Source organism: Dendropsophus ebraccatus, chromosome 7 (assembly GCF_027789765.1).
Source record: "Dendropsophus ebraccatus isolate aDenEbr1 chromosome 7, aDenEbr1.pat, whole genome shotgun sequence".
In the NCBI taxonomy this organism is placed as follows: Eukaryota; Metazoa; Chordata; class Amphibia; order Anura; family Hylidae; genus Dendropsophus; species Dendropsophus ebraccatus.
Window position 1 is genome coordinate 114,318,275 of NC_091460.1, and position 21,965 is coordinate 114,340,239.

General features: G+C 43.9%; 1 protein-coding gene across 8 annotated transcripts in view; it reads right to left on the bottom strand.

Moving 5' to 3' along the window:
* Nucleotides 1-21,965, bottom strand: part of LOC138797703 (UDP-glucuronosyltransferase 2A2-like) — a 54,211-nt gene that overhangs the window by 12,582 nt on the left and 19,664 nt on the right. The window contains exons 1-4 of one of the 8 annotated variants that reach the window (XM_069978244.1): nucleotides 18,485-19,184; nucleotides 17,888-17,899; nucleotides 10,542-10,574; nucleotides 1,357-1,505 (exon numbers count right to left, since the gene is read on the bottom strand). In XM_069978244.1, coding sequence (XP_069834345.1) covers nucleotides 1,357-1,505; nucleotides 10,542-10,574; nucleotides 17,888-17,899; nucleotides 18,485-19,154 — 864 coding nt within the window. In that variant the 5' untranslated portion in view covers nucleotides 19,155-19,184. Of the gene's footprint in view, nucleotides 1-1,356; nucleotides 1,506-2,683; nucleotides 3,314-7,626; nucleotides 8,349-10,541; nucleotides 11,260-17,685; nucleotides 17,774-17,887; nucleotides 17,900-18,436; nucleotides 19,185-21,965 lie in introns of those variants that run through there. The other 7 variants (XM_069978245.1, XM_069978243.1, XM_069978237.1 and 4 more) reach the window with 7 other exon arrangements.

The following is a 21,965-nucleotide window of genomic DNA, read 5'->3' on the forward strand; positions in this document are numbered from 1 at the left end:
CAAGGAACACCCTAGCCCACGCCAGGAACTCTTCAAAAAAGACTCCTGAAGCAATAGGTGCTGATCCCAGTAGGAAAAAAAGCTACCATATAAAGAAGGTCTACGTACCCTTCTGCGCAGTGCAGGTAAATGGGAAAACTCAGTCAAGTCGCTACACCTAGATAACTGCCAACTGGGTCTTGAGCTACCCACCTGGGACGGGTTCTGTGATACCAGGGGCAAAAGGCGGTCAGACTAAATCTAAATGTGAGTACTAGTATCACTTTACTACTTACAGATCTCCACTATAGTTCCGGCAAGGTCTATACAAGGTCTACATTGGGAAAGGGAAAGCACTACTACTACTTCTACTCTTTTCAAGCACCTACCTCAAGCACTAAGTCAGCTGGCAGAGGTATTTTTGCACCATTTCATTTGTGCATGCTTAAAGAGAACCAATCATGGATGATAATCAAAATTTTTTTTTCCCTAATTAGATGTATTTCATTATTTTATTAATATTTGTAAATATAATTGATTATTTTTTTTGTTGCGTTTTTAAAATATTTACTTTTTACTTTCCTGTCTCGCGCCGGCTCTTTTTAAAAGAGCCGGCGCGAGACAGGAAGCTCCCGTCATGCAGAGCGGCAAGGCCGGGCGCCGCCATCTTGATGACGTCAATTGCGTTCCAGTGGTGCGTTCCAGCGTGACGTCATCAAGATGGCGGCGCCCGGCATTACTTCACAGAAGAGGAAGAATTAGGTAAAGAATAAGATACAGACTGCAAAGGCAGTCTGTATCTTCATAGATAGACTTAGGGAGAGAGGACCTTTGATAATAGGGATAGTGAATTTTAGGTGATTGGTTCTCTTTAAGGTGACTCTGTCAGTAAGTTTATGGTGTCCTTTCTCAGGGTAGCATATACTAGTGACAGTGAAGCTGAATAGAATGATGTATCTCTTACATTGTTCTGTGCAGCTCATCCAGAGAAAACTCCACCCACCATCTGCTGATTGGCAGTTATCTATTAGGCCCCGTTCCCACAGAGCAAAGGTAGCGGAATTCCGCAACGGAATTGTCCGCCATGGAATGCCGTTAGCCTCCCGCTCACAATGGGAGTCTATGGGAGGCGCGCGCTCCTGCTCTGTACACGCTGAAGAATGAACATGTATATAGGCAGTCAACTGTCAATACGCAGCTGGAGGGCGGGGAGTGCAGCAAGAATCATATTCTCCTGTATATTAGGAGAACGGCTGAACAGAATGATGTAAGTAATACACCGATCTGTTCAGCATTTCTGTCACTAGTTTATGCTGCCCTCATTTAAGGTGGAATAAACCTGGTGACAGATTTTCTTTATGGTAGAGTTGCACTAACCTCTGGCAATGGCTTTGCTGGTTTACAGTGCAGGCCTCCTACAAACTCAAAGTTAGGCAGGAGTGGTCGTGGATACTCGAAATCCCAGTATGTCCGAATGAGCCAGATTTCTGCTTTTCCCATAATTTCACATAATGTTGTTGGTCGACCTAATAAAGCAAAAAACATAACAGTGATGTCATGTGAAATAGGTGTTTGATAAGTGGTGTTAAAGTGTCACTGTCGTTTCCCAAAACCTTTGACATGTCATAGAGACATGATAAAAGTTTTGATCGGTCCAGGTCTGAGTGTTCAGACTCTTACCGATCGGGAGATAGAGACGGGAGAAAACTGCGCTAATCGGGGACCTCTCCCGGCTCTTTGTCACGACATCAGTGGGAATAATAATGAAGCTCTATGAAGCCCGACTGATCACGTGACACAGAGCCGGAGAAGGACCATCCTTAGCACGGTCTTCTCTTGGCTGAAAACTGAAAACTCAGACCTGGACCGATCAAAACTTTTGACATGTCAATCACATCCTATGGACAGGGGATAATTTTGATGGCTTCTCAAGATGCCAAGATGGCTTCTCAAGAAAAGGGACCCCAACTGCATGGGATAGACAATAGTGACCCAAGTCCCCCCTTTAGAATGAAGTGATGGGTAACACATGCTTATTGCTGCTTTATTCATTCTCTATGGGAGCCGCTGTCACAGCCAAAGGCAGCTCCTATAGAAAAAAAATGGAGGGACATTAAGCATGTGTTACCCATCACTCCATTGTAACTTGGATCACTATTCTCGGTATCATTGGAAACTCCTGCGATAGGATCCTCCATGGTCAAATCCTTCTGTAGATAGGAGACAACTGTGCAAAGTGTCTGTCATCTAGTGAAGGCTCCAGTCTATGTTAAAATGTCTCCGAGTAGACCATAATACACAGTTTACACAACTGGACAGAATTGTGACGCATGTCGTAAAGATATTTGGTGTATATTGTCTAATTTATTAAGACATGTTCACCAGAATAATGAATATGTCCAGAAAGACTGTGCAAGGATAGACAAAATAGATAAGTTCCCTTCATAGTCTTTAGTCTCCGGCCAAAAAAAATCTGTTAAATCAACTGGTGTCAGAAAGTTCTATAGATTTGTAATTTGCTTCTATTTAAAAGCTCCAAGTACTTAACAGCTGCTGTATGTCCTGCAGGAAGTCATGTATTCTCTCCAGTCTGACACAGTGCATAATAATATAAAACAATATAGTCCATATACCTTCTTCTCAATAGTAATAATGATTCAGCTAAGATAACAAGAAGGCTGGCACCTCCATACATGATACTCACCTAGTGCCTCACTATAATATTGATTCAAAGTTGGTGACATAACAAAATAAAATAAAGCATCCTGAAATAAATAGAGGACGGTATTCTTCAGTCTCTCAATAAAAGTCATTTTATCACTGAGCTCATTCATTGCTCCGGGTACGTAAGAATATGGGGCTGGGATGTGACCACAATGTCTCTCCATTACGTTACCCATTGAGAACCTCAATGAATAGATGAAGGGGACCCCAATAATCTCAGCAATAAGTTCACCACAGACAGCCATTGGGTCAGCAATCAGAACGTCAAACTTTTCCTCTTTTAGTTTGTTCAGTAGTACTTTATTCTTTATAACACCATCACACGCAAGCCGCTGTATCTCCTCAGACTCCACTATCACCTCATTCAACCTTGCAAAGAATTCCCAATATGTCATATTAGGCCGGTCATAAATCCATATGCGCAGGAGCTTTTCCAACATCTCTTCATTACTCTCTCTGTCAAATGAAACTGGAAAAACTTCAAATTTTAAGAGCGATGTTTTCCTTGTGTCCATGAGTAGGTTGGCTGAACGAACCAGCACAGTAACCTCATGGCCTCTGTGTGCAAGGGCTTCAAGGATGGTGTTTAGATTCAGAAAATGGCTGCCATCTGTGGGCCAGGCTAGGATTTTTCCTGGGGAAGCTATGCTGAAGAAGCTTATATGAAGCACAAGTAAAACGCCTGCCAAGAACATGCTGACATCCAAGTGCAGCTCCAGAGCAGAAATGTGAATGAGGTTACCCTGCTGCGGTGGAAGCTGGCGGCCTGTGTGTATCAGGAAGTCATGTGATCGCATAGATTGTTGTAAAAGAGTTTCCTTTACTATTGGATTATAGAATTAATCCCGTTTTTTCTGCTCAGGATGCTCCACCTACTGGTCAACTGGTTGTTTGCAGTTCAAATAAATTTGAACAGTCGAACAGTTGAAATAGGTGTCAGTTTTCCATTATAGCTTGTAACACCAGCTCCACTTTGTATTACTACACTTTATATATAGTCTTTCTTGTAATTGGTAAAAAGAAACTCACGAGACAAGAGACTTTATGTTTTTGTCAGGGGAGGAAGCTCAATCACCTTTTCTCTTTGAGGGGAATATCATGGACATACCCTTAGTATTTTCTGGGATCTGCACCATTGAGGCTTATGGCCTGGCACAGATAACTCTAAAAAGACTCTCATTCCATTGGGTTTGTTGTTCACTACCAGTACCAAAAGGGCAACTCCTTATTACAACAAATCTCCATGCCATTATAAGTGACCCAGCTCTGTCCGTCGGTCATCTTGGAAGGTACTCTGCACATAGAGACCATAATGTTATATACCTCTAGTTCGAGTAAAGTCCCTGCTGCACCTTAAAGCATCGACTCCCTGTTGTCTGTATTACTCTGCACCTCACCAACATCAAGGGGGTCTCCACCAACACCTCAGGCAGCAGTAACAGAGAACAGGGGAACTACAAGGTTCACCATCACCAACCATAACACCTAGGTGCAGTCCCTCTGTGGCAGTTTTATCTCAGGAAAGATAGAGAATTGTGTGCACCTCGGCCTGTGACAAGGATTTATTTTTTGTTAATTTTCATATGGAACAAAGTCAAAATTTACCATTGTAAATGGTAGATTGTAAAGTTTATGTCCCTCCACCTATGATGCTTTCAAGGAAAGGATCAATTATCATTTTTTGTACTACCATGCACTTTTTTACTACTATTATCTGGGTAGCTGGATCCGGTGGCGTAACTACCAGGGTCAGCCCGCCTGCCACAAGGAGGGGCCCCCCCTCATCAATCACTCTTGTGACCGCAAGCATTGTGTTGCTTGCGGTCACAAGACGCCGCCACCGTCTGCCCCCGGATCATGCGCTGCTGCCGGGGGTGTCGGGTCCTATCCCCAGCAGCGCGCGCATCATAGAGTTCCCTGTGTGCCTGTTACCTCTGGCACAGGGAGCGCACATTAGAGACGCTCCCTGTGCTGGAGGTCCCAGCACAGGGAACTCTATGATGCGCGTGCTGCCGGGGATAGAACCCGACACCCCCGGCAGCAGCGCATGATCCGGGGGCTGACGGAGGCTGAAGAAGAAGAGGATCGCCGGGGGAGCGCGTTGTTAGGTGAGTTGTGTGTGTGTGTGTGTGTGTTTTTTTAACTTTTTTTTTAAATTTGTTTTCATGAAGAAAAGAGGGGGCTATCTATAGGAGGAAGGGGGAGAGGGGGTAATTTATAAGGGGGGGGGAGAGGTGGCTATCTATAAAGGGGGGCAAGAGAGGGGACCATCTATAAGGGGGGGCTAAGAGGGGACCATCTATAAGGGGGGAGGCTGAGAGGGGCCCATCTATAAGGGGGGGTGAGAGGGAACCATTTATAAGGGGGGGAGAGGGGACCATCTATAAGGGGGGAGAGGGGACCATCTACAAGGGGGGGGTGAGAGGGGACCATCTATAAGGGGGGAGAGGGGACCATCTATAAGGGGGGGGGGCTGAGAGGGGACCATACCATCTATAAGGGGGGGGCTGAGAGGGGACCATCTATAAGGGGGGGGGGGGGGTGAGAGGGGACCATCTATAAGGGGGGGAGAGGGGACCATCTATAAGGGAGGGGGGAGAGAGGACCATCTATAAGGGGGGGAAAGGGGGGCATCTAGCATCTATAGGAGGGGGGAGAGGGGGCTATCTATAAGGGCTGGCATCTATAAGGGGGGGAAAGGGGGCCATCAATAAGGGGGGTAACATAGGGGAGAGGGGGCCATCTATAAGGGGGGATACACAGAGGGGGCATCTATAAGGAGGCTACATAGTAGGGGGCATATACTATAAGGGGGGGTACACAGAGGGGGACCATCTATAAGGAGGCTACATATAGGGGGGCATACACTGTGAGGGGGTCACATAGAGTCAGCCTACCCACTAAATGAGGGCATAAAGGGGCCAATACAAATGTGCAGTGTGTAGAAAAATGAGGATGGTGTCAGTGTGAGGAGCCTAATATGTCTGTCTGGCAGATTCTGTGGATTCGTGGCTCGGAGAAGTTCTTATGATGGCCCAGGAGGGATGGAGAAGAAGATGAAAAGGGAAGAACTCCAATCAGAAAAGACGTCCTCTGTGAGTCACCTGATGTAACTGCACTGTGATGTATATGCAGTACAGAACCTGTGTGGAACTGAGGCTACCTCTATATGACTGGATGCGGGGATACGTGTACAGTGGATGTTATTCAGTAGCAGCGGTGGTGTTAGTCAGTTGTGGTGGTGTTACTCAGTAGCGGTGGTGGTAATAGTCATTAGCAGCGGTGGTGTTAGTCAGTATGTGGTGGTGTCAGGGCTGTATGAACAGCTGCTGCTGCCCTAGGCACTAAACCTGAAGACGCCCCATATTCACGCACCTATTGGCGATACCAGACCTGACCAATACCACCATACCCCCCACCCCCCTGGAAAAGACACCAGATTTACTGGCAACTCTGAAGGGCAGGAGGAAAACTAAAAAAAATAAAAACAAAAAAATTAGTTTTTTCTGTCCCCCTGCTCCCTGGTGCTGCCTCCCTGCAAGGTGCTGCCCTAAGCACTGGACCACGGGTGCCTAGTGGTAAATACGGTCCTGGGTGGTGTTAGTAGCAGCGTTGGTGTTAGTCAGTATGTGGTGGTGTTAGTCAGTAGCAGCGGTGGTGTTAGTCAGTATGTGGTGGAATTATTTGTTACTTGCTATCTTGTACTGTGTTTTATTGGTCTCAGTATACTGGATTTGGTCAGTAACAATATGGTGGTGATGGCAGTGGTTGTGATGTGGCGGTAATATTTCCTTCCTATATACTGGTAATATTGGTCTTAGTATACAGGATTTGGTCAGTAACAGTATGGCGGTAATATGTATGGTGATAATATATTCTCTTCCTATATGCTGGTGTTATTGGTAATATCTGTCTTGGTGTGTGTATGTGTATATATATATATATATATATATATATATATATATATATATATATACCAATAGCATCACTTGGTCGTGAAAGGAGGGGGGGGGAGCCCAAGTTGACCTCTCGCACCAGGGCCCAGCAGTCATTAGCTACGCCCCTGGCTGGATCCATCCACTGACATTCCGTTTGGCATATGCACTGCAGTGAGAACGAAGTGAGGAGCGGTTAATTCTGCCAGGGTCGTACTGCCGAGGGTGCAGGACACCAGTGCCGCTACACAGGGAATACAGCCAACTGCTTCTGTCCTTGTTCTCACTGCAATACAGGTGCCAAACAGCTGACCCTGTGGGTATTCTATCAATTGTTTCTTCCTGGAAAACTTCTTTAACCTGCCGATTTGTAATAAATTTTTCCCCTTTAATATCTGTTAGGATAAAACCTTAAATGGAGCTTTATCATGATTCTTATTGTATCATATTGCACTAACACTAATAGTCACCAGAATCAAATTATATGGAAAAAAAAAAAAAAAAAAAAAAAAATATATATATATATATATATATATATATATATATATATATATATGTGTGTGTGTGTGTGTGTGTGTGTGTGTGTGTGTGTGTGTGTGTATTTTATTGTATCTTTAACATAAATAGTGTATAAACTTCAGTGACCTCTGATCCTTCTGCCCTGCATGGTGACTACCTCAAACTCTTGATAAAGCAGAACCCAGTGGTAAGGTGTGGTGCTGGTTATTCATTAGCCACGCCGGTTAGAGTCTGCCCCGGTACACTGAAGGCTTCAATGTCCTTCATGGAACTTGTTTCAGTCAGCACATGTATATCATGTTTTTCAGAATTCAACAGCTAATTCTAAACCTCAAATCATAACTTTTACATGACCTTCAACCTTACTTTTATGACCATAATGCAATGTAGTCCACATACCTTCTTCTAAATAGTAACAATGATTCAGCTAAGGTAACAAAAGGTTCGCACCTCTATACATAATACTCACCTATTGCCTCACTATAATATCGATTCCAAGGTGGTGACATAACAAAATGAAATATAGCATCTTGAAATAAATAGAGGACGGTATTCTTCAATCTCTCAGTAAAAGTCATTCTATCACTGAACTCATTCATTGCTCCGGGTACATAGGCATATGGGGCTGGGATGTGACCACAATGTCTCTCCACCACATAACCCATTGAGAACCTCAATGAGAAGATGAAGGGGAGCCCAAGGATCTCAGCAATAAGTTCCCCACAGGGAGCCAAAGGGTCAACAACCAGAACGTCAAACTTTTCCTCCTTGAGTTTGGTCAGTAGTGCTTTATTCTTTATAACACCATCACACACAAGCCGCTGCATTTCCTCAGACTCCGCTATCACCTCATTCAAAGTTGAAAAGAATTCCCAATATGTCATATTAGGCCGTTCGTAAATCCATAGGCGCAGATTCTTCTCTAACATCTTTTCATTTCTCTGTTTGTCAAACGAAACTGGAAAAACTTCATAATTTAAGAGCGATATTTTCTTACTGTCCATGATTATGTTGGCTGAGGGAACCAGCACAGTAACCTCATGGCCTTTGTGTGCAAGGACTTCAAGGATGGTGTTTAGATTTATAATATGGCTGCCGTCTGTAGGCCACACTAGGATTTTTCCTGAGGAAGCTGTGCTGAAGAAGCTTATATGAAGCACAAGTAAAACGCCTGCCAAGAACATGCTGACATCCAAGTGCAGCTCCAAAACAGAAATGTGAGACTACCCTGCAGCGGCAGCCTGTGTGTATCAGGAAGTCATGTGATTGTATAGATTGTTTACTTTGCTATTGGAGTATAGAATTCTATCCATTTTTTTTATGCTCAGGATGCTCCACCTACTGGTTGTATGTAGTTCAAATACATTTGAACAGTTTAAATAGGTGTCAGTTTCCATTATAGCTTGTAACACACCCTCCACTTTGTATTTCTACACTTTATCTATAGTCTTTGTTGCAATTCTTTAAAAAAAAAAAAAAAAACTCGGAACAAGAGACTATATGTTATGGCGGGGGCCAAAAATAATAATAATGTGCTGGCACCATTGTAAGATCTACGTACCTACTGCCCTTTTACCTGCTTATCTTTCAGTAGCTAAGAAAGGTCACTTCCTATCAGCAGCAACATTGTAAAGTCCAACTTTGGTGCTTTCACTGAGAGAGTAAATTATATTTTAAGGTTTTTTATTCTACTACTTGTACCAGGTAGCTTGAGTTTAGGGATCTATTTATGCTACTATTTGCGAGCCTATTGCCAATGAGTATTGTTGCCCTTTTTTTCTTATTTTCTTCACTTCTTTCTACTTTTTTTTTATTCTAATTATGGTTTTCCAATGTATAAGCTGCCTCTGACTTGGTTTGCTAGTGGAGGCGAGCGAGGTGCAGTTGGGGATACGTAGGCAGGAAAACAGGCAGGAACCCAGAAAGAGAGATGGGACCGCAAACTATGGATAGCATGCTGAGGCTCCAACAAGCGGGGGTCAAGCAGGTGCACACATTTATAGCTTAGGTGCAGGAACCAATAGGGGCATACTGCCCCTTAAAATTTCACTGAGCGCTAGGAGGCAGGGATGTGAACTGGTGACAGGAAGCACGACCAGGAGTAAGGCCAGGTAAGTAGCTGTGTGCGGGGTGGGGGTGAAGTGCAGACCGACCCACATTCCGGCATCAGGAACACAGCGTCTGCCACAGAGAGAACACTGAAGGAGCCGAGGCGGATGCAGACCATGGTACGGGCCACATCCAAAACAATGATAACCATGCAAGAACAATTACAATTTTTTATATACTACACATTTTAGATGCTGAAACATGTTATCTACTTGCTAGAACATGGGAGGACATGTATGAAAAGACGTAAATGCCTTTTTTAGGCGCAGATGGGGCAAATTGGCATAAAAATATTCGCAAATGATATGTTTGCGATAATTTTTTGGCATCTGCCCCATCTACGCCACCTTTGCCAGTGGGGTGGAGAGGGGGTGTTACAGGGGTGCGGCAGCATGCAGAGGGGGCACGGCCTCTGCTTGTGCCACATTTATCATTTTTCACTGAAACCTATGCCAGCTCTGAGCTGGCGTAGGTTTCAAAATTTTCGGGCTCTGTGCGATCGGGATTTATGAAGAGGCAATGCACCTCTACATAAATCCCCTGAGCTCCGGAGCTGCGGGGACATTTGTAAGCCCGACGTAAAAAACGCTGGACTATATAAATGTCCCCCAATGTGTGTACAAACCCACCACTTAGACAATGTGCAAGGAATGAACTGACTGACCCCTTGGACTATGAATTTTACTCTGGGAAAGAATACAAGACCAGCCATACCTTACATACATAACAGAGTTCCTTATGACAAATTCTCCATAGTAATTGTATTATGCAAAGATCACAGAAGTATTATACAGTAAATCCATTTTGCAATTCTGAAAGAGAACTTTAGCTAAAAAGTAAGATCTAAAAGAATGTAAAATATAATATCTAGTAACTCTAATAAATAATAATTTGTATATGTGAGTTCTAGAATTACTTGCTCTGGAATATTAATGTATTCTCCTGAATTAGACTCTGTTTACACTTTACTTGGGTTCTAAACATAACATATGAGGAAGGACATATAAGCTCCCAACATATACATAATCAGACTTGTACTAGTAGTTGTTTAGTAGCCTGTGTATGGGTTTGGCATACATGTTTTGGACAGTTTACACTGGGATACTATTTACTATACTATACTTACTATACTGAAATGTGTAGATGACTATGTTTTGAATACAGGAGATCCCACAAAAACATTCTGTATATGTGCATGCTACACATATCGCCCAACCACAGTGTGAACAGATCTCTAAATGACAAATATATATACATATCCCCATTCATGCTTACCTAATGCCTCACTGTAGTAAGGATCCCATTGTCCTGCAAACAATAGACTGTAGAGGACATCTTGAAATATGTAAAAGTTCATATTTTTTAGTCTTTCCACAAAAGACATTTTGTCAGACAGGTCCGCCATAGAGCCAGGAACATAGGAAAATGGTGCTGGCAGTTGTCCACATAATCTTTCCATTGAGTTGCCCATTGAGAACCTAAAGGAGTACACAAAGGGCACTCCAAGAAGTTCGGCAATAAGTTCACCACAAGGTGTAAATGGGTCTGAAACCAGGACATCAAACTTCTTCTCTTTTAGCTTTTTTAGTATTGTCTCGTTCTTTACTACACCATCACACATAAGTACTTCCATTGCTTGCTGTTCCCTTGTTAACCATTTAGTCCGTTCATAGAACTCCCAATAAGACATTTTTGGCAAATCATAAATCCAAAAAGAGAAAAAATCATCCAAAAACTCTTCAACCTTCTCTTTTGTAAATGGAACAGAGAAATTTTCAAATTTGAAAGATGAGATACGACCAGTGCCCACAATCATAATGGCCGAGTGAGCTAACACAGTCACATCGTGGCCTTTATGTGCCAGTTCCTCCAAGATAATTTTCAGATTTAAAAAATGACTGGCGTCTGTTGGCCAGACTAAAACTTTCCCAGCAGAAGCCGTGTTGAGGAAGCATATTGGAAGTAGCAAGAGAAATACACCAGTTCGAAACATGTTGTTAATCTGAGGTGAGGAGAAGCTGTTCAAAAAGTACAAACTTCACAGGAGTGGCTAAAGGTTATGACACTAGAGAGAAATATGATTGTCAGTCCCCTGCATGGTTTTCAGCAATGTCAGCCATGTGTCAAGTGTCTTATACTTATGTACAATGTTTCTTTTATACACAGTGCTCTCTCCTGCCACCTCTGTCCGTGACAAGAACTGGGTCATGGGGGGGGGGGGGGGTAATGGCGGGCATCACTACTTAGGTCCGGGGGGATAGGTTAAGGTGTAGCGAAAAGGCAGCAGGCAGGGGGGCGATGGGTGTCGGGTGCAGTGTGCAGCGGGTGGTTAGCAGCGGGCAGCACTGCTCACTCTCGGGGGTGTTAAAATGCAGGGGGCAGAGGGAAGGCAGGTGGCGATTGGTGTCGGCTGCGGTGGGCAGCACTGCTCACGGCCGGGGAAGGTGGTGGTTAGCAGCAGGCAGCAATGCTTGGGTCCCAGGGAGATGGGTCAAGGTGAGAGGGCAGCGGAAAGGCAGCAGACAGAGAGTGGATAATGGGCGTCAGGTGCGGCGGCCACCACTGCTCATGTATGGGGCGGGGGACTGTCAGGTTTCGCGGCACCACTGAGACCTTGGGGGGAAGGGGTGTGGGCATTTCTGCCGCTAAGTTTGGGGCAAGCATCACTGCTCAACAAATCCGGAATTCCGGGCGCTTTCCTGATGTTCCAGTGCCCTCATAGACTTCTATCGGGTGTACATGCCGGAATTCTGGACGGAAATAGGTTAGGATCTAAAAAATCCTGGCCTATTTTCCATAACGGACATCCTTTAGAAAAAAAGAGTGTTGAGGAAGGGTGTCCATCACCAATGTACCTCTATGGGTCCGTGAATCCGTCCGGATTTCCTGATAAGAAATTTGTGCAGATTTCCCGGATGTGTGAAGGGGGCCTTACAAAATGTTTTTCCAAAGTATAAGGCCCCATTCACCCGTCTGTGTCAGTTTTTACTGTCAGGAAATCCTGATCAGGAGGCAAATGCATCAGGATTTCCTGACAGTAATCAGTTTTTACCTTCTATAAACCATCAGGAAATGCATTCAGGATTTCCTGATCAGGAAAAAAAAAAAGTGTTTTCAATATGGTCTAGCTAGTATGCCAGCAAACATCACAAGTACCCACATTGCCCCTAGTGTACCGTGCCACCGTCTCCCCCTCGTTTACCGTGTCACCATCTCCCCCTCATGTCATGTGTCATCCTCTAATCTGTTGCAGAACTACAACTCCCATTATGTGATGTAGTCCTGCATATTACCACACATCATGCTTGGAGGTGTAGTTCTACTGTGCCCCTGCCTGCCCCCTTCTATACTGTGTCATCCTCTAATCTCTTGCAGAACTACAATTCCCATTATGAACTGTCAGCAAGGCATGATGAGGGTTGTAGTTCTGCAACCTGGATGGACAGAGTTTGCAGAACTACAACTCCCATTGTGGTGTCCCACCACTGATGTTCTTTTCTCTTATGCGCCTGTCGCAAAAGCTTCTTACTCTAGGTTAAGTGGTGATGGAGTGCACTTTAAAAGTTCCCCCACTAGATGTCAGTATTTCTTATATGTATGATCTTATGTATTGCACAGCTGAGGAAGGTAATGGGTTACTGTTTTATGTGTACTATGTGCTCTTGCTAACCTATAGGAGATGCCTTCTACTTCTGACCTCTTTCTATCTTTCACATTCCTTTCCACCACTCACAGGGTAGATTACTTAGCCCTGTAAGAAGCTGTTACTTGGGGAGAATCTGGGTAGCATCAGTTCTCACCCAGATTCACGTGGGAGAAGGACACATAGAGCAAACTTCCCTGCTGTAGCCAAGCCAGGGCCTGGCTTCTGCCAGGACCCCTGTCTGGGACCAAAGTGTAGTTCAGTTGGTTGAGTCTAAGACACATGTATGCAGATGCAGCTAGAGACAACCAGTCCTTTTAGTATTCCTTCTACGTCTACTATGCAGTGCTAAACACTACAAAGGGAAAAGAGCCTAGGAACATCCCGGCCCACACAGTGAACCAGTCTAAAAAGTGCAGGGCAGTATCCTCTACGCTACTCTACTTCCTCAAGCATCTTCTCAGCACAAATGAGTTCAGCACTTAAGCCTGTGTGAAAGATTTGTCTATTTTCTACAAAAGTGTATTGTACTACCAAGAGACTGTACAGGAAAGCTGGGTAGTAGCTGACTCAGTCATCCTTTCCTCCGCACCAGCACCTATACACACTAACCGCACATCTTGGGTTATTTTTCCCTTTTCTGTGGGAGGCGGTACCGATAGTCCGGGTGGGTCAATTTCCACTCAGGACTACCGTGACAAGCCCCCAAGGGACCCATCACAGCCCGGCAGGTTACCGACCATTTGGGAACACTACAGCCTGGCCACACTAAAGCAGGTACCAACATCACACTAGCACTGGCGTCACGACACTACCATCACCGGTCGAGTAGTACAAGCAACCGAAGCGCACCACACTACCCTGATCTGTCAGCAGGGCATGATGAGGGTTGTAGTTCTGCAACCTAGATGGCCACAGGCTGCAGAACTACAACTCCCATCATGAAATGTTAGCAGAACATGGTGAGGGTTATAGTTTTAGGGGTTAATCTTACCTGTCCTGCTGTGGCCGGTGACCAGCACCGCAGGTGACATGGGCAGGTTGCTTGGGCTTTTTAGGTTTGGTAGATGTCTAGGGGAGTTGGGTGGCAGGCTAGGCTGCACCACTGAGGTCTTGGGGGAAGTCCCAGCTTGGTGCTGGTGAGGTCCCGTGGGGGAGGGGGCGCTCTCAAGCAATCCGGCATTTTGGATGCTTTCTTGATGTGCATCAGGAAAGCTTCTGAAATTCCAGGGCTCCCATAGCCTTCTATGGGGGCGTTCGTGCCGCAATTCCGGATGAAAATAAGACAGGATCTAAAAAATCCTGACCTATTTTTCTGAAAATCCTGAAGGGTGTTCATCACTAATGTACCTCAATGGGTCCGGAAATCCAATCGGATTTCCTGATAAGAAATCAGGGAGAATTTTCTAAATGTGAGAAGGAGGCCTAACATACATTTTTCTCCATGTCATGATACACTATCTTGGACCATATTCCATTACTGCAAGAGTAATTATTTATTACTTGATGATACTCAGGATTATTTTTAAAGGGTACTCCAGCCAGGACCACTTCAACTTACCTCCTGGCTCCAGTGCTGCCACTCAGATTCTGCTGCTCCGGCCTCTGATTTCCGTCCGCTTTCTTGTCTGAGACAGAATGTAAGACGTGACATGGCAGGCTCTGTCATTCAGTGGCCGTAGCAGTCTCTAGTAGATATATTTGTTTTCACCCCCCGTGAGAGGGTGCGAACTACAGAATACGCATAGGGTTTTCCGTCACGATTCCGTAGTGTGCACGTACCCTCATAGAGTAAATTTTCACCTTCACACTTTTTTCACATTTTCCCTCCTCATGTTAAAAAGTCCAAACCACTTTCATTTTTTCACCTACAGAACCATTTGAGGTCTTGTTTTTCCATCCACAGGACCACCAGGAAAACCATTTAAATGATACTGTCAGTTTTGACAGCAACACCTAAATGGTTAAATAGCTGGAAAGTCAAGAGAGGAACCTTGATCACCTCTTCTTTTTGAGGTTTTCTACATTTAGGGCCAATTACTCGACATACACTTAGTATTTTCTGGGATTTGCTCCGTTGTGGCTTATGGCCCGACCCAGATAACTCTAAAAAGACTCTCATCCCATTGGGTTTGGGGTTCACAAGCAGTACCAAAATAGGCAACTCCTTATTACAAAAAATCTCTATAACATCACAAGCGACCCAGCTCTGGCCATTCTTTGAGCGAAGAGCAGAGGTGCACGAGAAATCCAATTGAAGCAATAGGACAGGCAGAATGACAAGGGAAATCCGCCATGCGGACTCCACTCATAAATTGAGCCTCTTTTAATCAGTGTCCGGCGAAAATGTGTATGTTAGTTACCTTCATAAATCCCTCCACTGTAAAAATTGCACCCCTCAAAGCATTCAAAGTAACATTTCATAAGTTTGTTAACTCTTTAGGTGTTTCGCAGAAATTTAAGCGAGTTGGACTGGAAATTTAAAAATGTAATTTTTCTGGCAGCTATTCCATTTTAAAGGAGAAGTCCAGCAACATTTTTTATTAAAGTATTGTATTGCCCCCCAAAAGTTATACAAATCACCAATATAAACTTATTAGGGGAAATGCTTATAAAGTGCTTTTTTCTCTGCACTTACTACTGCATCAAGGCTTCACTTCCTGGATAACATGGTGATGTAACTTCCTGGAGAACATGGTGATGTCACTTCCTGGATAACATGGTGATGCCACTTCCTGGATAACATGGTGATGTCACAACCCGACTCCCAGAGCTGTGCGGGCTGTGGCTGCTGGAGAGGATGATGGCAGAGGGATGGTCAGCGTCCCTCCAGTGCCCTGTGTCCCCCTGCCATCATCCTCTCCAGCAGCCACAGCCCGCACAGCTCTAGCAAAATTTCAATGCCCTCTAACATCCTAAAAAGTAAAAGGACATTCACCAAATGATGTCAACATAAAATAGACATGTTGTAGTAATAATTAGTTTATGTGACATGACTATCTTTTTTTTTAAAGGGAATTTTTTTTATATAAAGAAATGGCATTTTTTTACATTTTTGCACAAATGTGCTGTTGTTGTTTTTTTTTTTTTTCAAAAAACTACTTAGTGTATCCACAAAAATATAACACAAACATAAACAGGAATATGTCACGAAAAAACTGTCTCAGAATAACCGCAATAGTTAAAAGCATTGCAGAGTTATTACTACATAAAGGGAGACAGGTCAGATTTGAAAAATAGGCCCTGGGCATTAAGGCCAAAACAGGCTGCTGAGGCAAGGGGTTAATGAACTCCACATGTTATGGTGTCATTGTGACAGACCTGCTGCCCTTCTACTAGGTCCTCTTTTAGTAGCTATGAAAGGTCAACTGAGTTACTTCCTATCTTCCTATCTGCAGCTAGATTGTAAAGTTTATGGCCCTCCACCTTTGATGCTTTCATTGAAAGAATCAATTATGACCAAAGTTTATATATTTTTTTAACTATTATGTACTGGGTAGCTGGATGCATCTATCTATCCCTTAAAGCGAATGTACCATAACCCATGTATAGAATTGCACCCGCACGGGGAAGCAGGTGCCACAGTCCTTTTTTTTAACTGCAGCATACGGTGCCATTCAATTTACGGATACCAGGGGGGAAGCACTGCAGGCGGACGGGCCCTCTTCCAGTGGGAGGAACATCTGCCCCTACATGACACAGCTCCATTGATTCTAATGGAGCTGCATCATAGAGGGGCGGGAGTTTCTTACCACTGGGGGTGGCCTGGCCCGCCTCCAGTGCTTCACCCCTCGGCGCGGTACCCGTAAATAGAACGGCGCCGTACATGGGAACCGGGACGCTGTTTAAAAAAAAAAGGAACCACTTCCCCGTGCCAGTGCCATTATATACATGGGTAATACTTATAGGCGTACTCCAGCGAAAAGTAATTGAAACACATTACAAAGTTATATAACTATGTAATATGCTTCAAATACCTATCAGCCCCCCTTCCCTATCTTTTCCCCCCTCAACCCCCCCCCACCAGGAAGTGAAGTAAACTCATTCTTACCTAATGACTGTTAACCCCAGGCTGCTCTATGGAAGCCATTTTGTGACAATGACATCATCAAGAGGGAGGCGGGTCTAAGCCCTGTTAAGCCAGCCTCCCTTTGTCAGATGATGCAGGTTGCTCAGCTCTGACTGGCTGAACAAGATTTAAGCCATCTTACAGTTTTACGTGATGTCATGGGAAAGCCCAAACCAGGAAGTAAAGAAAAAATGAAGCCACCAACTGGAGCTTCAGGGACCTGCAAACAGCGGGAAATTCAAACAGAGACAGACTCCGGAGGGATGGTAAATGTAAAAACTATGTTTATGATTGATTGATATTTTTTTTTAATCAGCACTGGAGTACCCCTTTAAAGCTAATGTACCTGGTACATTTGCTTTAAAGAGGTTGTTCAGGGTTAAATAATTGGATCAATAGTTGATCATCGGGGTGCCGAGACCTGCCACTCTCACAGATCATCCATCCTGCACTGCAGTAATCGGTTGACTCTTCCAGGGTACTACACCCTGAAAAGATGCTACAGGACACCAGTGCCGCTACACGTTCTCACTGCTGTTCGAGTGCCGAACCTGTGGATAGGCTATCAATTGTTTCTTCCTAGAAAACCTTCTGCTGAGTGATTGGGAATATTGTAGCATGACTCCCCAAACCCCTTTTTTTTTAATTTCATCTCTTTTTTCTCATCTTTTCTGTTCTAATTACAAACAACATTCATGTGATCTCACCGAAATGAACTGCTGAATGATCATCTCAAATCCATGAGAAAACATGCACAATCTTGTATCCTCCATATTCTATGACATGGCATGCTAGAACATGCTGGGAACAAATCTACTACTTAACCACTACTTATTAGACAATGGTATAAACCTTGGACTATGAATTTTACCCTGGGAAATGACACACCTGACTTATGTAACTTTATACTCCATAGTAATTCTATCATCAAAAGATCACAAGAGTGTTATACAGAAAATCCCGTGAAGATTCTGAAAGAGAACTTCACCTGAAATTTATCAAAGGTAAGTAAGGATTAAAATAGGCCTAAAACTTCAAATATAATATCTGGTTAATGTATAGTTCACATATATATAACAGTACTCTGCATTAGGCTGTATATAGTACTATACATATATTTCTGTACTCTAGAATTACTTGCTACACAACATAATTTTTTGTTCTGCTTGATTAGACTCTGTTCACATTGTGTTCAGGTTTTAAACCTATAAAAAGTACATATCAGATGTGCTCCCAATGTCTAAGCCACCATGCGTATAGATTTTAGTAGCTAAAGATATGCCATTGGAATACATCTTTGGGCAAGCTAAAATGCATAGTTGCCTATGTCTTTAATACAGCGGGATCCCACAAACACATTCTCCATATGTATATGCCACACGTCTTAACCGTGCACAGTGTGAACAGATCTCTAAATGACATTTATAAACACATCTCACCACCCCCATTTATACTCACCTAACACCTCACTGAAGTAAGGATCCCATTGTCCTGCAAACACTAGACTGTAGAGGACATCTTGAAATATGTAAAAGTTCATATTTTGTAGTCTTTCCACAAAAGACATTTTGTGAGTGAGCTCCGCCATAGAGCCAGGGACATAGGAAAATGGCGCTGGAAGTTGTCCACATAATCTTTCCATAGAGTTGCCCATTGAGAACCTAAAGGAGTACACAAAGGGCACTCCAAGAAGCTCGGCAACAAGTTCACCACATGGCATCAATGGGTCTGAAACGACGACATCAAACTTCTTTCCTTTCAGTTTCTTTAACAGTTTCTCGTTTTTTATTACACCATCGCACACTTGTTCTTCTAGTCTTAGCTGTTCCTTAACCAAACTCTTAGTCCGTTCATAGAACTCCCAATAGGAAATTTTTGGCACATCATAAATCCAAAAAGATAAAAAATCATCCAGAATCTTTTCATTCTCCTCTTTTGTAAATGGAACAGAGAAATTTTCAAATTTCAAAGATGAGACACGACCAGTGTCCGTAATCAAAAAGGCGGTGTGAACTAACACGGTCACATCGTGGCCTTTATGTGCCAGTTCCTCCAAGATGATTTTCATATTTAAAAAATGACTAGCTTCTGTCGGCCAAGCTAAAATTTTCCCAGCAGAAACCGTGTTGAGAAAGCATAGTGGCAGTAGCAAGAGAAAAACACCAGTTCGGAACATGTTGATGATTCACTGTGATCTGAGGTTAGGAAAAGCAGTCCAAAAAGATCAAACCTGATAGGAGTGGCTCAATGTTCACGACACTAGAGATAAAAATGATTTTTCAGTCCTCTACTATTGGTAGCCATATTTCATGTGTCTTTTACTCTTTGTACAATGTTTATTTTGATGACTTTTTTGGCTTGTATAGAAACATTTTCTTATATTTTCTTTTCTAGTGTTTGGAGCAAACAGAACAAATAATTGTCAGTTCTGTTTCTCGGGAATGTGCATATATCAGGATTAGAGATGAGCGAACCAGATTTGGGTTCGAGTCCACCCGAACCCGAATGTTCGGCATTTGATTAGCGGGGGCTGCTGAAGTTGGATAAAGCTTTAAGGTTGTCTGGAAAACATGGATACAGCCAATGACTATATCCATGTTTTCCACATAGCCTTAGGGCTTTATCCAAGTTCAGCAGCCACCGCTAATCAAATGCCAAAAGTTCGGGTTTGGATGGACTCAAGCATGCTCAATATTCGCTCATCTCTAGTCAGGATGTCAGGACAACTTGGGACGGTTTAGTTTATACTAAGAGCTGTCCCTCTTATAAACAATCATCAACATATTAGAAGAAATTAAAGGGGTACTCTGGCAAGACAGAGGTGGCAGCAGAGAGCACTGTGTCAGACTGGAAAGAATACAATGCTTCCTGCAGGGCTTACAGCGGCTGATAAGCAGGGCCATTTCTGACGAGGTGAAATTAGTTTATTGCTCAGGCAGCGGCTTTGTAGGGGCAGCATATTTTTGGGAGTGGCCATAAATTATACAGTTTGCACTGGCTTCATTGACCCCATGACCTGCAAATGATAGCTGGACATGGACATAAAATGTAAGGAAGTTAGGACTGGAAACACTTTGCAGGTTTTTTTTATATGCTTCAGACACCACTATACCACAAGTTGTCACTATTCCTTTAAAAGGAGAACAAGGTGTTAGTACAGTATCACCATGAATAAGATCACCATGAGCAGTCACAGTGCATTGACTCTTGTATGTCAGGGGCTCTTATACTTGGAGAAGCTATAAAGATTGAAGAATTGGTTACACACTGGTGGAATTGGAAACTTTAAAACTTTTCTGGCTTGTCCTCACCAAACATGGAAGGTAGTGCCTGACTAGGGTGAACTATGGTAGAGATGGGGATTGTGTATGCACTTATATTATAAGCTGCAGGTTTTCTGCACACATGCCTTACTTACTTATGATTGTCAATAGTCTTGGGGGGGGGGGGGGGGGAGATGATTGGATGGTGTTGCAAGTTTTATAAATGTCCCTAAAAATGTTTAATCATTAATAGATAAATCTGTACTGGGGACAAATAACAATCATGCCAGGTTTAAAGGAATGATATTGCACCTACGGTGATTCAGCAGATTACTCTATAAAGGCAGACTGAAAACCAGGCCTGATAGCCAGTGGCGTAGCGACAGCGGTCGCAGGGGTCGCCGCCGCGACCGGGCCGCTACCAAGGGGGGGCCCGCGGGGCCCCCCCTTACCACTGCACTGCCCGCCTCCCACTCCCTCTTGTGACCGCAAGCAATGTTTTGCTTGCGATCACAAGAGGCAGGGGCCCCCGGCTGTCTTGCGGCCCCCAGGGAGCTCTGTGTGCGGCGGGGGGGAAGTACTTCCAGCGCAGGGAGCATTGCGTTAAGAAAAAAACAGGTCCCGCGAAGCCCGCCAGCGCGTGTGACCTGGGGGCTACAGAAGTCATGCAGGTGAGTATAGATTTTTTTGTTTTTAAGGGGATGATGGGGGTGTAGTGGTATGATGATGATGATGGAACAAGAAGATGATGGGGGTGTAGTGGTATGATGATGATGGAACAAGAGAATGATGAGGGGTGTAGTGGTATGATGATGATGAAGGAACAAGAGGATGATGGGGTGTAGTGGTATGCTGATGAAGGAACAAGAGGATGATGGGGGTGTAGTAGTATGATGATGATGATGATGATGGAACAAGAGGAAGATGAGGGGTGTAGTGGTATGATGATGATGATGATGATGAAGGAACAAGAAGATGATGGGGTGTAGTGGTATGATGATGATGATGGAACAAGAGGATGATGAGGGGTGTAGTGGTATGATGATGATGATGGAACAAGAGGATGATGGGGTGTAGTGGTATGATGATGAAGGAACAAGAGGATGATGGGGGTGTAGTAGTATGATTATGATGATGGAACAAGAGGAAGATGAGGGGTGTAATGGTATGATGATGATGATGAAGGAACAAGAGGATGATGGGGTGTAGTGGTATGATGATGATGATGATGGAACAAGAGGATGATGAGGGGTGTAGTGGTATGATGATGATGATGATGATGGAACAAGAGGATGATGGGGGTGTAGTGGTATGATGATGGAACAAGAGGATGATGAGGGGTGTAGTGGTATAATGATGATGGAACAAGAGGATGATGGGAATGTAGTGGTATGATGATGATGATGATGGAACAAGAGGAGGATGAGGGGTGTAGTGGTATGATGATGGAACAAGAGGATGATGGGGGTGTAGTGGTATGATGATGATGGAACAAGAGGATGATGAGGGGTGTAGTGGTATGATGATGGAACAAGAGGATGATGAGGGGTGTAGTGGTATGATGATGGAACAAGAGGATGATGAGGGGTGTAGTGGTATGATGATGATGGAACGAGGATGATGGGGATGTAGTGGTATGATGATGGAACAAGAGGATGATGAGGGGTGTAGTGGTATGATGATGATGGAACAAGAGGATGATGGGAATGTAGTGGTATGATGAT